A 14,362-nucleotide genomic window follows, 5' to 3' on the forward strand; every position below is an offset into this window, starting at 1 on the left:
CCTCCCTGACGCAACCAAGAATACAGTACTTGAGAAAATAAATGCACATGGTTACTTACCACCTCTGATGACCAAGCTATAAAGGAAGTGACAGTGAATCAAAACAGTAAAGTTGCAGACTGTATAGCTAAGCATTGAGCTATAAGTTAATATAATGCAAAGTAAAGCAGCAAATGGATTTTTATTGTGTATTTTTATTTCAGTGTTGTGCCACATGTTCATGGAACATTACACTGCTATTACTTTCCTCTTCTATAGATGGCACAGTCAAAACCTTTGCAGTGTGGTTAATGTGAATTAATAAAGAAGTACTTTGCATCTATAGGTGACAAAAATTGTAAAAAGAAACTTGTATGTTTAGCCATTTGTTTCCATATATCCTTTTTACACAGGAGGATTCACACTATTACCTTCTTCTAATCCGTGACAAAAACATGGGTCCCCAGGTCTTCCCGGGCTGAGGAACTACTAAAATTCCAAGTCTGTGGGAATATGAGGACACAGTTCTATTTCGTGACTGCAGGGATGGCCTGTGCGATGCCTGTCCATGACCAGGGTGAGCAGGACTAAATGCAAAGTATTTTGATAAAGGAATGGCAATCTCCTCCCACAGGTCATCAGGTTCAGCCTCAGGAAAGTCATTCAACACAGTCTCAACCACAGCATAGTTTTCAGAGCTGGACAGGGTGCAAGTGGAATAGACAACAACACCCCCTGGACGCACCGCTGACAGTGCAGACCTGCAAAAAGCAGATAAATATTGCACTTCTTGACACACGACTTTAAAAGGGAAAATCCTTTTTACACATCAAACTTTGTTTTCATGTCTTCATGAGTTCTGCTGCATATGTGGAAAAAAATGCCTTTTGTAGCTACAGATGGTAGCCCACCAAGTTTAATAAACTGCCTAAAATAATGACATGAGACAGCATCAGTTGGGTTTGAAGAAAAATAAACAAACAAACAAATAAATAAATAAAAATAATCTGGGGCTGTGGAGCTACCATACTTCTATAACCTTCCTGTCGGTACTTTGGGCTCGTAGCTTGATGTCATCTTTGCCTCTACAGCATAACACCCAATCCTTCAACTAAATTGTCAAGTTGCACGTTTTCATTTCTAACATTTCTAATGTTACAAGTGCAATGCTAAAACGCACTGTAAAAAAGTCACCATTTCTTGTAATCCTACAAAGCCTGATCATGTTAAGCTGCATTCAGCAGTCACCGCTAATGTTGTACATGTCATATTCGTGTCGTGTTTCTTTAAATGATACAGCCTTCATGGAACTCTCAGTTGTTGTTGGTTAATTTGACAAAGAGCTGAATTAAATCATTATCAAGCCATTCCACTTCATAGCACTGTTTAAAACGGATTAATTTGAATCCTTTTCTATATAGTACTGGAATGGTACAGCAAAGGGCAGCAAATTCTATGATGCATCTTTTAACCCAAAACCATATTATATTTCAATTTACTGTATTCACACAATAATGGTTATTATGACCATCATATAATGTAGGAAGATAGCTGATTAGGACACAGCTAGCTAGATATTTCTTTATCGTGAGAATTGGATTTACCTAAGCAGCTGAGCCTGGAGCACAGGGAGTCTGACTCTTTCCTTCAGTCGATGAGCCCCCTTCTGACTGCTGCCAGAATGCAGCCAGCTCCTGTCATTGGAACATGGAGCATCTACTAGAACCTGTGACAGAGAAGAAAGAAATGTGAATAGCTCTGACTCACACAGTTGTGTATGAAGGTATTGGGACACAGAGAAGGTCAAATAAATTAAAATCCAAGAGAAATTAAATGATGGTCAGTCTGAGAGAGAAAAGAACCCTAATCATATCCCATCTGTCCCATATAACCCAGTATGGTAAAACAGTTGAGAATTTTCTCACCAATCTATGCTCTATTCAGTATTATGGCCACAACACATTTGGGATCTCTAAAGTGTATCTGAGCTACTCTATCGCCCTTCAGTCTATGTTCATACTGTTTTATTCTCTATTTTTCATTCTTTTCGTCTATGCCTTTTTCAGTATTTTGTTCCATTATCCGTCCTTTTGAGTCTTTGTTACCTCTCAGCCATTTGTTGGACCCTTGTTGGCTTCTGTTATGAATAAACAATTTTCTTCTTTTCTGCTGGGCTTATTAGCTGCTGTTCAAAGGCCTGCTGTTCTTATTCATTTCTAACATGGCCTTGAAAAGAAAATGTGTCACCTTTGTTTGTTGGGTGCTGAATTTCAATCATGTGCTGCCATAAACATGACAGCAGTTCTTTGCCCACCTTGTCATATTTCGCCGCTTCACTCATCCCAAAACATCTTCCATCCTGTGCAGACACAATCACTCTGGTGTTAAGTGAGTGAGGCAGAAAAGACTCCAGAGTTTTGGCCAGCCATTCCTGTCTGTGAGGATCTGGCTCATTACAGCAGAGTAGGGCTTGAAACAGAACACAGGGCAGCATTACTTATCACCAGCATTCAATGCAAATAGGCTATTCACAGCAGACAAAAATATTTGTTAAAACCAACTGCAGCAACGTATATGTAAAGTACTATTTTAATATTTAAACACACAGCTTTACACACTTCAACAAGATGTTTTAGTGACAAGCTGGTCATCTGGTGGTCTGTCAACACCCATTTACTAATACGGCTAGTTATGATTTCTAGTGTAGTAAGACACCTATTATTCATTAAATAGACTTGACAAAAAGAATTTAGGATTATTATGAATACCAAATTCTGATATATAAATATATATATATATTTTTTTACCTGGCATAGCACACTGCATGATGGCTAAAGCTTTTCCCCCAGGGGCAGAGCAAAGATCCAAAACCTTCTCACCATCTCTGACTTGCAAAGCCAGAACTGGAAGCAGGGAGGCAGCATTCAGGAGGTAGTACTGCTTCAGCTGGCCAGGCCTGTGAGCCTGAGAGGGAAATCGCATTGGATATGGGTGGATATAACACTGTAGTGAAGGATGGGGCATACTGAGTAAAGTATTTGATTTCTGGTCCTGACTAAATGCATGAGACGTGCTGAGAGTTTGGGGATGGAAGTCACCAAGAAGGTACTTGGAGATGCAGTGAGGTGACAACACAACCTTGTTTGCTGCCTGGTATTTTGATTTTGATACTAGTGAGTGGGCATCACATAGCAATGTGGAGACATCTGTTGGTGGCAGGAATCTAGAAAAACCTTTTGACTGCAGAATCTGTATGATGTCTGTTGCCACTGTAAAGCGGTTAAGCATTACTCCATATTGCCAAGAGTGAGGGTTCAGGAGTGTTGATCTACAGAGAAGTACAAAGACATTTTTAGACAAATTAAAAGCACATAACACTGCCATGTGTGAGCTGCAAAAATTGTTTGAGACAAAGTGTACCTTGTAGATGTCCACAAGTCTCCAAGTTCCTGACCATATTGTTGGTCAAAATGGTCCAGAATGGGTTGACATGGAAATCTTTCTTTTTTGAGCCCTTTGTTTACCTTAAACAAACAGAATTTTGCATATTTTACAAGACAGCAAATTCTAAACAGTCATGAAATTATTATGACTTCTTATTTACAATGTTAGACAATTGTAAGACTGGCTGCTTTCCGTCACATCTTGCAAAGCCAGCAGACAGCACTGGAAAATACTGTATATGAAAGCATGATAGCATGGATTGATGGATATATTTTCTATTTTACAAAGCATTTATTCATGTGAGTTTTATTGAAACATAATGTAAAGGTTTTACATCTACAACCACTGCTACTCGCTGGCTTAATCAATTAACTTTGATGTTGTAATGTCCAGCTTCATGATATATTGACCAACGTAGTGAAAGAGTAAAATGTCTTATTAAAGTGGATTTCCCCTTTAACTTTATTTCACTTGAAAAACTGCCGGGCAATGTCTTGTACACATGCTACCCCCCTTTGGATATAGTGTGAAAATACGTCCTGTTACGAATGACAGTGTAAAATAGCTGAATGTACAGTAATATACAACATTTTGGTGTGGGGGAAATAATTGTGCCATAACCCGTTTTATTTATCACATACTTGTAAAGTACAGCTAAAAGCTAAATTAAATCAATCAATATCCTTTAAATCACCCCAGTTCTAAGTTTTCTGCTAAGTACTTAGCAGGAATGTTGTTCCAAGCATCTCTTAGAATTTAACACACATTGTTTCATGTATTTAGGCTGTCACACTGTCTCCTGTTGCTGATTCCATTATCTTGTGATCAGGGCTCATATTTACCAAGTGCCTTAAAGAAGGAAGACACTCCTATTTATGGAATATTAAACCTACTTTTAGGAATGGGAGTAAGTGTAAATTTTTTAACATGCCTAACTTGTACATGTACATGTACATGTACAGTAAAAGAGCTCCAGAAGTGTCCTAACTGCTTAGTAGGTGTCAAAAAACATGTGCAAGAAATGTGCAAAAGTTCTGTGTGAGAAGAGATCTTTGTAACACTTAATGACACGGAGTAAAGCAGCTTAAGCTCTCAGAGTACAAAAAATCAATAGGACAATAAAAATACATTCTCAAAAATGACTTAAGAGAGGCAGAAGGCTATGAGATTAATTCTAATACAGTAGGGTATTACATGCATATACTTTAGTGACTCAGCTTTATATTATTCACGCTCTTGTTTAATGCAAAATGTTTACCGCACAACTACCTCCAAGGTTACACACACATCCCCATCTAGTGGGCAAATAAGTGAGATGCGTCCCCTGTGGGGTTCATTAAATCTCACAAATAAGCCTGACTCAGACTTAAAGCTTAAGTTAGCTTTCTCGTAGAGTATTAAATCTCCTAAAAATAGAAAATTAGTAACGTTAAGGTAAAGGTGACATTATTATTTTGACCAGAACTGACTGAAGACGGCTGGTAGTAAAGCAAGGTGACTACAAAATCAGAATTTAACAAAAGTAAAGGAGACAACAAGCAATGCTCTCCCTTAAGCACAGCTGCTGTTGGTTTACCTGGTTTTCGGCGGCTTCCTCTTTTTCGTCCAGTCGTAAAACATCGCGACCCGTGTGACAGTTACAATACCACAACAAAGGTGACGCAACGAGGGTCAACTTTTCAGGTTTAAAGCTAATTCTCCTCCGCGCACAGTAAAACATATGTACTAAAAGCATTGAGCTAGACACTCGACTCTCTGGTGTTAATGCACAAATTTCAATTCGATTGTAAATAAATGCATTATTGCTCATCCACATTCAAAACCGGTGACACTGACAGTTCCTACGCTAAATGCTTCCTCCTTAAACTTGAACACTTCTTTAGTTCCATCTGCAAAACCACCGAGGGGTTGGTCTTGCCAACTCATGTGGGCTTAAAAAAACCCTTAAAAGCTTTTATTTGAGGTTCCTTAACAAAGTATATTATAGCTTAGTCCTAAATTTCATTTACAAATATCTTAAAGAGTTTTTGCTGTGTACTATCCCATAGGATCTAACATGTAGGTAACGTTATTGGTGGAGAAACCGAATCTTTCTGAAGCGTTTGTCCAGTATGTAGACATTATGTTAAAAATAGACCAATGCTCTGAAGCATTTGACAGTTAAAATGGCGACATGTGTAAAATCAGGATGGAGGAAAAGACCAATATACCGTCGTTTTGACGGTAGTGATCTTTGACACGTTTCATTAACGCAACTGTTTAGCAGCTGATAAAGATCAGCGTAACATCAGACGCATCGTGAGCCACTTGCCCTTCAGGATCCTTTCCCCGCCTTTGCCGCCACGTTACAAACGGCACACCAGGGCTACTAAAATAAGTACGCCTATAGATACCTCGTTTTTCTCTTTTTTTGAAAATAGTATGTATGTATAAATAAATAAATAAATAAATAACAACTTCGACTGCTTCAGAATTGTTTCATTAAAAAAAATTTACTGTCTCAAAAAAAAATAAAAATTCTATTATTGGCAATTACTGTGATTTTTCTGTCCCCTTACCAAAAAAACTAAAGAAAAAAAAAAATCAAACTTGAAGTCACATTCAGGTGTTTTCGTTCTATAGACAATTCATTGGCTAATTCATCAGCAATCTAATCTAATAATGAAAATGTGAGTAGGGTTTGTAAAAACACATCTTTCTTATTCTGATAACGGCATCTGGATGACAGAACCTTCACCTATACTATATCAATACTACAGGGTCTAAATAAAGAAAACAAATAACTCAAATCCACAGATGTACAAACACTCAGGCAGTTAAATGTTTTACTTTATCAATTGGTTGCATGTTGACATAAACATTTGATTAATTATACAATATAACAAACCATCATTAAAATGATTAATTGACATGAGCTGTAATCAAAAGAAAATTCAAGGGCAACTTTCATTTATTGTTAACATTGGTGGGTATCCCTTTACAGCAGATTGGTTTACATAGCAAACAGAATAAGGAACGCAACCATCAGACAAAAGAGACCCATGGCTTCAGACAGAGCAAACCCCAAGATGGCGTATGAGAACAGCTGCTGCTTGAGTGAAGGGTTCCTGTTAAGAAAGAGAAGCAACTGAGAAAATTTGGAGGTATGAAGTAATAAAACTACAACTGCCAAGACATTTTGCCCAGTATGTTCCAAGGTTTGCATCAAAAGGAGTTGATATATAAAGTCAATAAAAAGTATTCACCCCTTTTGGAATTTTCACCTTTAAAAAAAAGGATTTAAAGGATTGTAAAAGGTTTGCAGTATAAATGTAGCTGTATCTGTAAACTCAGGCCATAAACTAAACTATGAAGACAAAAGAACACCCAAAGCCATTTGGAAAAAGTTACTGAAAAGTAGAAGTCAGGGGATGAATACAAGAGAATCTCCCCATCACTGAATTTATTTTGTAGTATAGTTCAATCCATCATTTAAAATTGGAAGGAATATAAGACGGGCATAAATCAGCTTAGAGCAGTCCTTCCTCAAAAACTTAGTAAGTGTGGAAGAGGAGGACAAGTATCTCTGCCATGTATTTTAAAGTTATTCTGTGATATTCACCAGTAACTGGAATTCCTAGATACTTATGCATTTATACTGTGATCTGTTAAACACATTAATTGCACATGAATTGTTTTTTGTTTTACATTTAATTTGATTAAATTGTAAAGATTTGATTTCACTTTGATGTGGCTTTTTTTTTGAGATATTTATAAAAAAGAAAGTCAAATTAAATTGACTAATAATCAATGTTAAAAAAATACGGTGAAAACCTCCAAGGGGTCGAATACTTTTTATAGGCAGTATTCTTTTTCATTTAGATATAGACAATATTCTTTTACGCTATTGTCATTTCTAGACAATCTTTTAAACAAATGAATAAGCATCTCACATGTATAGACATTGCTAAAAACAGATTTTAGAACTACCAAAATCTGAATACCGGTTCTTTGGCCAATGCATTATCTGTCAACTAGGAGTTTAAAAAACTGCAGTGTACATAAACAAATAAGACAACTTAAATGAAAAAATATTCCATTCTTGAAAGATATTTAAAAATGTTTTAAAAATCACATACAAATTTACCTGGCATATCCAATAATAAGACTACCGAACACTGTTCCAATTCCAGCCCCAGATCCAGCCACCCCCACAGTGGCAGCTCCTGCTCCAATGAACTTTGCAGCAGTGTCGATGTCACGGCTCACAGAGGTAGTCTGGAAGCTACGCACTGCCAGCTGCTGCTGGGAGGCTACAATACTCTGTGATGCCAGGAGGGAAGCAGTCTAAAAAAATGTTAAGTACAAAGCAAAGTGTCCAGAAATCACACAGCAGCATTTAACTCTTTTGCTGTATAGAAAGAATTTCAAAGTAATAAGTTTTAATTAGAAACCCTTTAATGGTTGTATTATATGTAGCTAGTAATAGATCACTGAATGCACTTATTACAGTTTAGTCTCTTATTAAAATAATCACTTTGACTGACTGAAATTAAAATGCAGTGAGTCACATTTTAAACTGGTTCCACTTTGCACAAATTAAAACCAAGTGCAAATGTTTCTGTGCAATTCTGTTTTGGTACATTAACTACCAAGGTTTTACTAATTAACATGAAGATCAACTCTACTTTAAAAGGATAAGTATGTACCTATAAAATCTATATAGCCAAAAGGTCTAGAATAGAAAACAATTAGCATTAACATTTAAGGTATGGCATGCCAACATAAAAACAAATCAAATTAAGAATTTGAAATAATTCCTAAGTATTCCTAAGTTTAGTTGCTTCTTGTAGTTGAGGCAGTATTAGAATGTCCCTTCTCTTTCAACTCTCAGATGAGTTGAATCTTCCAGCAAATATAGTCACTCACCTCTGCTTTCCTGGCATCCGACACTACTGCTGCTGAGAGTGGTCGGTAAAGTGCTCGAGTTCCAGCACGAACCTGCAATGTAAAAAACAAAAAAAAACCAAAAAACATTTGTATAGCTAGAAATATTTTATATTTCTATCATTTAAAATTTATACCACAATCACATTTACAGATACTAAAGCCAACATTGAATATTCTCTACTCATGGTTGTTTAGTTGTCTGTGATTATTCATTCATTGATTCCATAGATATCCATTGTTGTCCAAAAACTATTAACAAAAGAAACATCAGCCAGACACACCACTCCACAGGGTAAATTGTTTCATTTTTCCATGACTGGTGACCTTTCTATTTTTACTAATATGGCATAGTATGCTCTGGTTTGGCATTTCATTGTATTGGTGCTGGTGAACTGCTCATGTTTGACATTTAAAGTGAAATTATGGAGGCTCAGAAGAGTGTGGACAATATTCACAAGGGTCTGAGTTTTCAGATTAGAAAAAGACATCAACTTGTGGAGTGGTGTGTCTGGCTGATATTTTTTGGACAACAGAAGCCTGTGGATGTAACCAATGAATAAATCCAGGCTGCAGTCTGAGAACTAGCCAAACCTGAAATGTAAGAAATTCAGTGCTGGCTTTAGCATCTGTGTAGTGATGGTGGACAATACAATTAATTTAGTAAATGACCAAAGATATTCTTTAAGACCTTTGCATACTGATCATATGAGAAAGTCAATACCACCAAAACCACTGTTTTTAAAACATTTGTAAACAAAATTAATTTCTTCATTAGAAAATAAAAAAATGCTTTTCCTGAAGTCACTTTAGTGTTGTTCGCTGTATGCTTCAGGCCAGTTTCATGTTGCTTAATGCCTGCGTTGCTAAAGTTTCATCAAAATCAGGTTGTGACCACACTATTGGTGACCCGTTATAGTGTTGCTTTGAACGATGACATGATGACAGTTTTCAACATGAATTTGGCTGGTTTTCGGGTCACAACACCATATCTTTAATGTAGACAGCCTATTTTTGACTTGGTTCCACAAACTGTTGCATATGGGATACGGTGGATTGTCTTGAGTTTTTCCACACAGCTGAAATGTCCTTGTGTTCTAGGTGAGAACACTTGCTGACCTTAATAGAGTGCCACTGTTCACAGCTAGTACTAGTAATATGAGTACTAGTAGTGACTACCTGTCATTTGCCCTCATGTCAACATGCCCAGTGACCAAAGTACTTTCACGGTTGACATTACCTCCATTCATTCATTCGTTCGTTGATTGATTCACACTCACCAGAGAGGGTGTGGAGACGAACTTAGCGCAGGCATACATGATGATGGGACGTACCGGTCAGGTCAACCAAAACGAGCTGTCCTTGAGTCTGTGTCTGCAGAAAGACAGAATTGACACACAGGAACAAACGCCTCCAGTTAGTTAACTCACTGACCAGTAATCTGACTTAAACAACGTTCAACATTTCACATTTTAAAGTTGTCTGGACACCAGCATGTTAAGGTCAATGTCTGCTGCAAACCGAATAACGCGCTCAAAAAAACAAGCAGCTTGGCAAATCAGGAGCGTCGAGCAGAGCCGTGGTTAACAGAGATCCGAAGATACTGAGTTACACCGAAAAGTCACACGTTTATGTTTTAGTCATACTCCGTTTGAGGAGGAGGTTAGCACTCACCAGCTTGTAGTAGAGGTCGTAGGCATGAGAGGACAGAGCATGCGCAATGTCACGGTAAAGGGTTGATTTCCGGTTTCCTGATGTGGGAGCAACCATTCGGCCTGGAGGGAACAATTTGCTGCATAGCATGCTCATAAGCGTCTTATATAAAGTTAAAACCAGGACTCAGTTCACAGCGCTTTCAGAATAACTCCGACTTGGTCAAACTGTGGCAGGTTCAGTAGACGGAACAAGCATAATTCACCTGCAGTCACACAGGAAGCTATTTAATAGGGTCCTCAGTTCCCCCGGAGATAATCTGAAGAAAATGATACAAGACAGTCTGCAAACGCTGTTGCCATATTCGACTGACAGAACGTTTAATTTAGAGGCATATAAATTTCTTTGGCAGTTATATAAACATAGCTAAACAGTCTAATGCCGTGGCCCTACAAGAAATCATTCATGAACGCAATCATTTGTTTTTAGAAAGGTTCTAATTATAAATCTGGCTGTTTCAGCTGATTGCTTTGTACAAAGGGGTATTTCTGTATAATAGCGTAGCATAACTGATGATAATACAGTGATACAGACATTTGGGGGAAAAACAGCACTAATATCTGTCACGTCTATTTGCTACTTCGTTTTATTGCTTATATGGACAAAGCAAAATAATCACTATTATGCCGAACACGTGCTGGCACAAGACTAAGGTTAAAAGTTTCAACTGTGATGTAAAACCACAAGGGGGCAGGAGCACTCTACCTGGAGTTCACAAACCCACGAATTAATTTGGCCTGTGCAGCGCGTCCTGATGAATTTTGTGTCAGTGTGTGTGAGGAAATATATGAACAATATACTGGACATGCGATCGAAGAGACAAAAACACACGCACAAGTAAAAGAGAGAAAATCGTTCGAGCTCTGTTCTTTAGCGTTGTCCGAGCAGTACGATAATTGCTTCTATCTAATATGGGCTTGTTTAATTGAAAGCATGTTTGCATTGTCATTAAAATAGGCATGTGCCAGTAAATCCAGACAATATTGCTGTGGGTCAGGTCTGTCAGTTGAAGAGGGTTACAACTGCAAAGGAAACGAATGAATTAGTGTATGGTTTTGGGCCTTCGTTTTTCAGAAGGCAAGGTGGTGCGTGGAAACCAGGGATGAATGATAAACGAATGCGACCGTGCGTAGAATTTCCATGTGTTCATAGCATTTTCGAGGACGAGTGGGTATCAAATATTAATTTTCTGCACATATGCACAAAATCAATTCAAATGTGACAAGATGTTGCATATATGGAATCAATAACAGATATTCTGCACATTATATTTTTTTTAAATTCAAATTAGATTATCCTCCTGTGCAACACCCTGTTAATCAAAAGATATTGTGTAAGTGTAGCAAAGAGCTCCACTTTGATGTGATGATGAAGCTCTAAACTGAAGGCATCATATTTCTACAAAAGCATTAATCTAGCCATTGCGCCCTCGCACTTTAGTATACTGCACCATCTGGATCCTTCCACAACGTCTAAATTTATCTCTTAAATTATTATTAAATATTTATAACGGTCTAGCTCTAAGTGGGCTTTCCCTCTTTAAGGATTCATCTCTGGCTGCCCCCTCAGAAGAAAGCTACATTTGGAGATACGGAAGGGAGATTCCTCAGCTCTTCCAGTCATACACCCCCTCCGCTGTATGATGTTACCGTTACGCACCACTATAATAAGCGGAGACGTGACTCTCTCGGGCGAATCCCTGCACACGTCACTCACCAGTACTATATAGGCAGACTGAGCAGACACTGATCAGACTCAAGCAAAACCGCTTTTTCGGTAACAACAAATCTTCAATATAAGGATTATTGGATTTCCTCCGTTGGTTTTTATTGCTACCACCGAGTAAGTGTCTTTTAATGATACACCATTTATCTTTTGTTTTATTTCGCGTTTTTTTTAGATAGAGAGTTGAATAAATGCACGGTCAGATCAGGTCAAAGGAAAAAGTACTTGATTTAATATTTGCTTAATTTATGTTTTAATTTTACAACATGATTTTAACAAACATATGTGGAAAGAATGTGGCATTGCCTTTTCATGCCTTTTTTTTTGAATGGGTTGTAAAATAGATCACTAATTTACGCACTGCAAACCTAATTCACAGATTCTCTGTAGAAGCACAATGACATTGAACAAGGGAGACAAATTGCGGAACATGGACAAGAGGAGAGGAAGCATGCCGTTCCCCATGAATCTGCCCAACCTACACCGGAGAAGCATGCCAGTGGATGACCGAGACCTGCGCACCACGGTGCCAGAGACTGGACAAACCGATGAGCTGTCCAACCTCCTGCGCTGTACGTCCTACTCTCCCAAAGAGCAGCATCGGGGCAGCTGCGCCTCGGACTCATCCGACTCCGTCATCTCCACCAGCAGCGAAGCAGAGTCTCAGGTTTACAAGGTGGTTCTCCTCGGTGAGCACGGTGTCGGCAAGTCCAGTCTGGCGCGCGTCTTTGGAGGCGTTGATGATGCTGGTCACGATTGTGATGAAACAGGTAACTAGTGATGCTCAGATTGAATCATCAACGCTAGTAACCCAGTCCAATAGACTCACACACTCAAGATGTCCATTGTCTGTAAAGATGTATGTTGAACCTGATAATGTCTAAGGTCGATTACTCTCGGTTATAAAAGGTTCAGCCTCAAGAGCGTCAAGACTTTGAAAACAACCTAATACATATACAGTTATCTAACCCTTAAACTTTAAAATAAAGCAACACCACTCAAGCACAAACATACCTAAAGGTAGATGCTTAAATACATTTCCGATATAAAAGATGCATGAAGCCTTATAATCTGTCAAATCTAGAATTACATTAACTGTGAGGATGGTGATAAAGTGCTTGTGATGGACTAGAAAAAACAGGGTTTGCATTATCACATGCAAGAGTGTACATGCACTGATTATTGCTATTTCCGTCTTCAGTGAGGCACTAGTCCTGCCCTCTGTACAGCTGTCAGAAAGAAATCCAACAGAACAATGTGAAGTGAAAATATAAAAGGACACTGATGGCTTGATCACCATCTTTCTGCTTCAACGACTTACAAACAAAGATATGCTAAAATAACTGCAGAAAAGCAGTCACACACATCGACAACAAACAAGACTGTTGAAATGAGAATCTCCAATCCTGTCTGTCAGAGTGTAATGTAATATTTTTCCCCCCACAGGAAACACCTATGACAGATCTATTGTGGTGGATGAAGAAGACGCATCCATTTTGTTGTACGACATCTGGGAACAGGTGAGTTATATATTTCTGCAGTGTTTGACTGTTTACATTCATTCATTATATTAGTAAAAGATACAATAAATATGTATTGCTAAATTCAGTATCTTTTTTTTCTCTCTTGAAGGATAACAGCCAATGGCTGAAGGAGCAGTGTATGAGGATGGGAGATGCCTACATCATTGTGTACTCAGTGACAGACAAATCAAGCTTTGAGAAGGCGTCAGAGCTGCGTATTCAGCTGCGCAGGGCCAGACAGTCAGAGAATATTCCCATAATCCTTGTGGGAAATAAGAGTGACCTGGTGCGGTCCAGAGAGGTGTCTGTAGATGGTAAGTCAGTATTATTAATTTACCATTGAGTCTTAAATGTGCTACAGTTGTGTGATGCATAAAACAAATAGACCTTTATGATCTTTAGGTTTAAGCTTAAATCTACTGGAGCTTCTCCCTTAATGTTTTATTAAATGTGCACCTCATGGTTCTAATTGTCATCTTACTCTATTGCAGAGGGAAGTGCCTGTGCAGTGGTATTCGACTGCAAGTTCATCGAGACGTCTGCATCACTTCATCACAATGTGCAGGACCTATTCGAGGGCATTGTCAGGCAGATCCGCTTGAGGAAAGACAGCAAAGAGGAGAATGCACGACGCATGGCCAATTGCAGGCGTAGAGAGAGCATAGGCAAGAAGGCCAAGAGGTTTCTGGGCCGCATGGTGGCACGCAAGAACAAAAAGATGGCTTTTAGGCAGAAGTCAAAGTCCTGCCATGACCTAACAGTTCTCTGAGGAGCAGATGGGACAGACTGACATTTTTTTCTTTGGCCTCTGAAGACCAGACGCTGTGTGTGTTTTAACACTAACCCTAAAGGACTAATAGAGCTGTACAGAAATATATTTTTATTTTTAGGCACAAACCAAAAGCAATGAGAGGACTTAATTAATAACAATGACAGACACTATTCAAGTCATATCATGTTAATGGTGATAACCTGCATGTTGCAAACATCTATTTATATTTTATTTTATAGTTGTCTGCCTTAAACATATTGCTGCCGTGTTATGATCGGTA

The 14,362-nt window shown here is 38.3% G+C and overlaps 3 protein-coding genes across 5 annotated transcripts; 1 reads left to right on the forward strand and 2 right to left on the reverse strand.

The window, feature by feature from the left end:
• Positions 1-176: 176 nt before the first annotated feature.
• nsun3 (NOP2/Sun RNA methyltransferase 3) lies at positions 177-5,287 on the reverse strand. The gene is made up of 6 exons (XM_067496230.1): positions 5,000-5,287; positions 3,400-3,503; positions 2,787-3,307; positions 2,294-2,448; positions 1,584-1,705; positions 177-740 (listed from the first exon to the last, which is right to left on the reverse strand). Exons 1-6 carry the CDS (start codon positions 5,237-5,239, stop codon positions 407-409), a joined length of 1,476 nt encoding a protein of 491 aa, XP_067352331.1. The 5' UTR covers positions 5,240-5,287; the 3' UTR covers positions 177-406.
• A 947-nt stretch (positions 5,288-6,234) lies between these two features.
• Positions 6,235-10,167, reverse strand: LOC137122957 (ATP synthase F(0) complex subunit C3, mitochondrial-like). Of its 3 annotated transcripts, none has more exons than XM_067496233.1 (5): positions 10,024-10,167; positions 9,630-9,723; positions 8,332-8,403; positions 7,550-7,749; positions 6,235-6,530 (listed from the first exon to the last, which is right to left on the reverse strand). In XM_067496233.1, exons 2-5 carry the CDS (start codon positions 9,666-9,668, stop codon positions 6,416-6,418), a joined length of 426 nt encoding a protein of 141 aa, XP_067352334.1. In that variant the 5' UTR covers positions 9,669-9,723; positions 10,024-10,167; the 3' UTR covers positions 6,235-6,415. The 3 variants fall into 3 exon arrangements, with proteins under 3 accessions (XP_067352334.1, XP_067352335.1, XP_067352336.1); XM_067496234.1 differs by lacking the exon at positions 10,024-10,167 and adding an exon at positions 9,871-10,001; XM_067496235.1 differs by lacking the exon at positions 10,024-10,167 and adding an exon at positions 9,819-9,843.
• A 1,579-nt stretch (positions 10,168-11,746) lies between these two features.
• Positions 11,747-14,303, forward strand: rrad (Ras-related associated with diabetes). The gene is made up of 5 exons (XM_067496231.1): positions 11,747-11,904; positions 12,167-12,557; positions 13,234-13,307; positions 13,420-13,624; positions 13,802-14,303. The coding sequence occupies exons 2-5, from the start codon at positions 12,185-12,187 to the stop codon at positions 14,077-14,079; spliced, it is 930 nt and encodes a 309-aa protein (XP_067352332.1). The 5' UTR covers positions 11,747-11,904; positions 12,167-12,184; the 3' UTR covers positions 14,080-14,303.
• The last annotated feature ends 59 nt before the right edge of the window (positions 14,304-14,362 follow it).

This window comes from Channa argus, chromosome 2 (assembly GCF_033026475.1).
Source record: "Channa argus isolate prfri chromosome 2, Channa argus male v1.0, whole genome shotgun sequence".
NCBI lineage: Eukaryota > Metazoa > Chordata > Actinopteri > Anabantiformes > Channidae > Channa > Channa argus.

Excerpts from the sequence above, each read along its gene's own strand:
- LOC137122957 (XM_067496233.1), bottom strand. The coding sequence starts at position 9,668 with ATGTATGCCTGCGCTAAGTTCGTCTCCACACCCTCTCTG. Across the intron at positions 8,404-9,629 it reads TCGTCTCCACACCCTCTCTG|GTTCGTGCTGGAACTCGAGC; the intron begins GTGAGTGTGAAT and ends TTTACATTGCAG. Across the intron at positions 7,750-8,331 it reads CGGATGCCAGGAAAGCAGAG|ACTGCTTCCCTCCTGGCATC; the intron begins GTGAGTGACTAT and ends ACATTTTTTTAG.
- rrad (XM_067496231.1), top strand. The coding sequence starts at position 12,185 with ATGACATTGAACAAGGGAGACAAATTGCGGAACATGGACAAGAGGAGA. Across the intron at positions 12,558-13,233 it reads TCACGATTGTGATGAAACAG|GAAACACCTATGACAGATCT; the intron begins GTAACTAGTGAT and ends TTCCCCCCACAG. Across the intron at positions 13,308-13,419 it reads TGTACGACATCTGGGAACAG|GATAACAGCCAATGGCTGAA; the intron begins GTGAGTTATATA and ends TCTCTCTTGAAG.
- nsun3 (XM_067496230.1), bottom strand. The coding sequence starts at position 5,239 with ATGTGGATGAGCAATAATGCATTTATTTACAATCGAATTGAAATTTGT. Across the intron at positions 3,308-3,399 it reads GACTTGTGGACATCTACAAG|ATCAACACTCCTGAACCCTC; the intron begins GTACACTTTGTC and ends ACTTCTCTGTAG. Across the intron at positions 741-1,583 it reads CTCCAGGCTCAGCTGCTTAG|GTCTGCACTGTCAGCGGTGC; the intron begins GTAAATCCAATT and ends TGCTTTTTGCAG.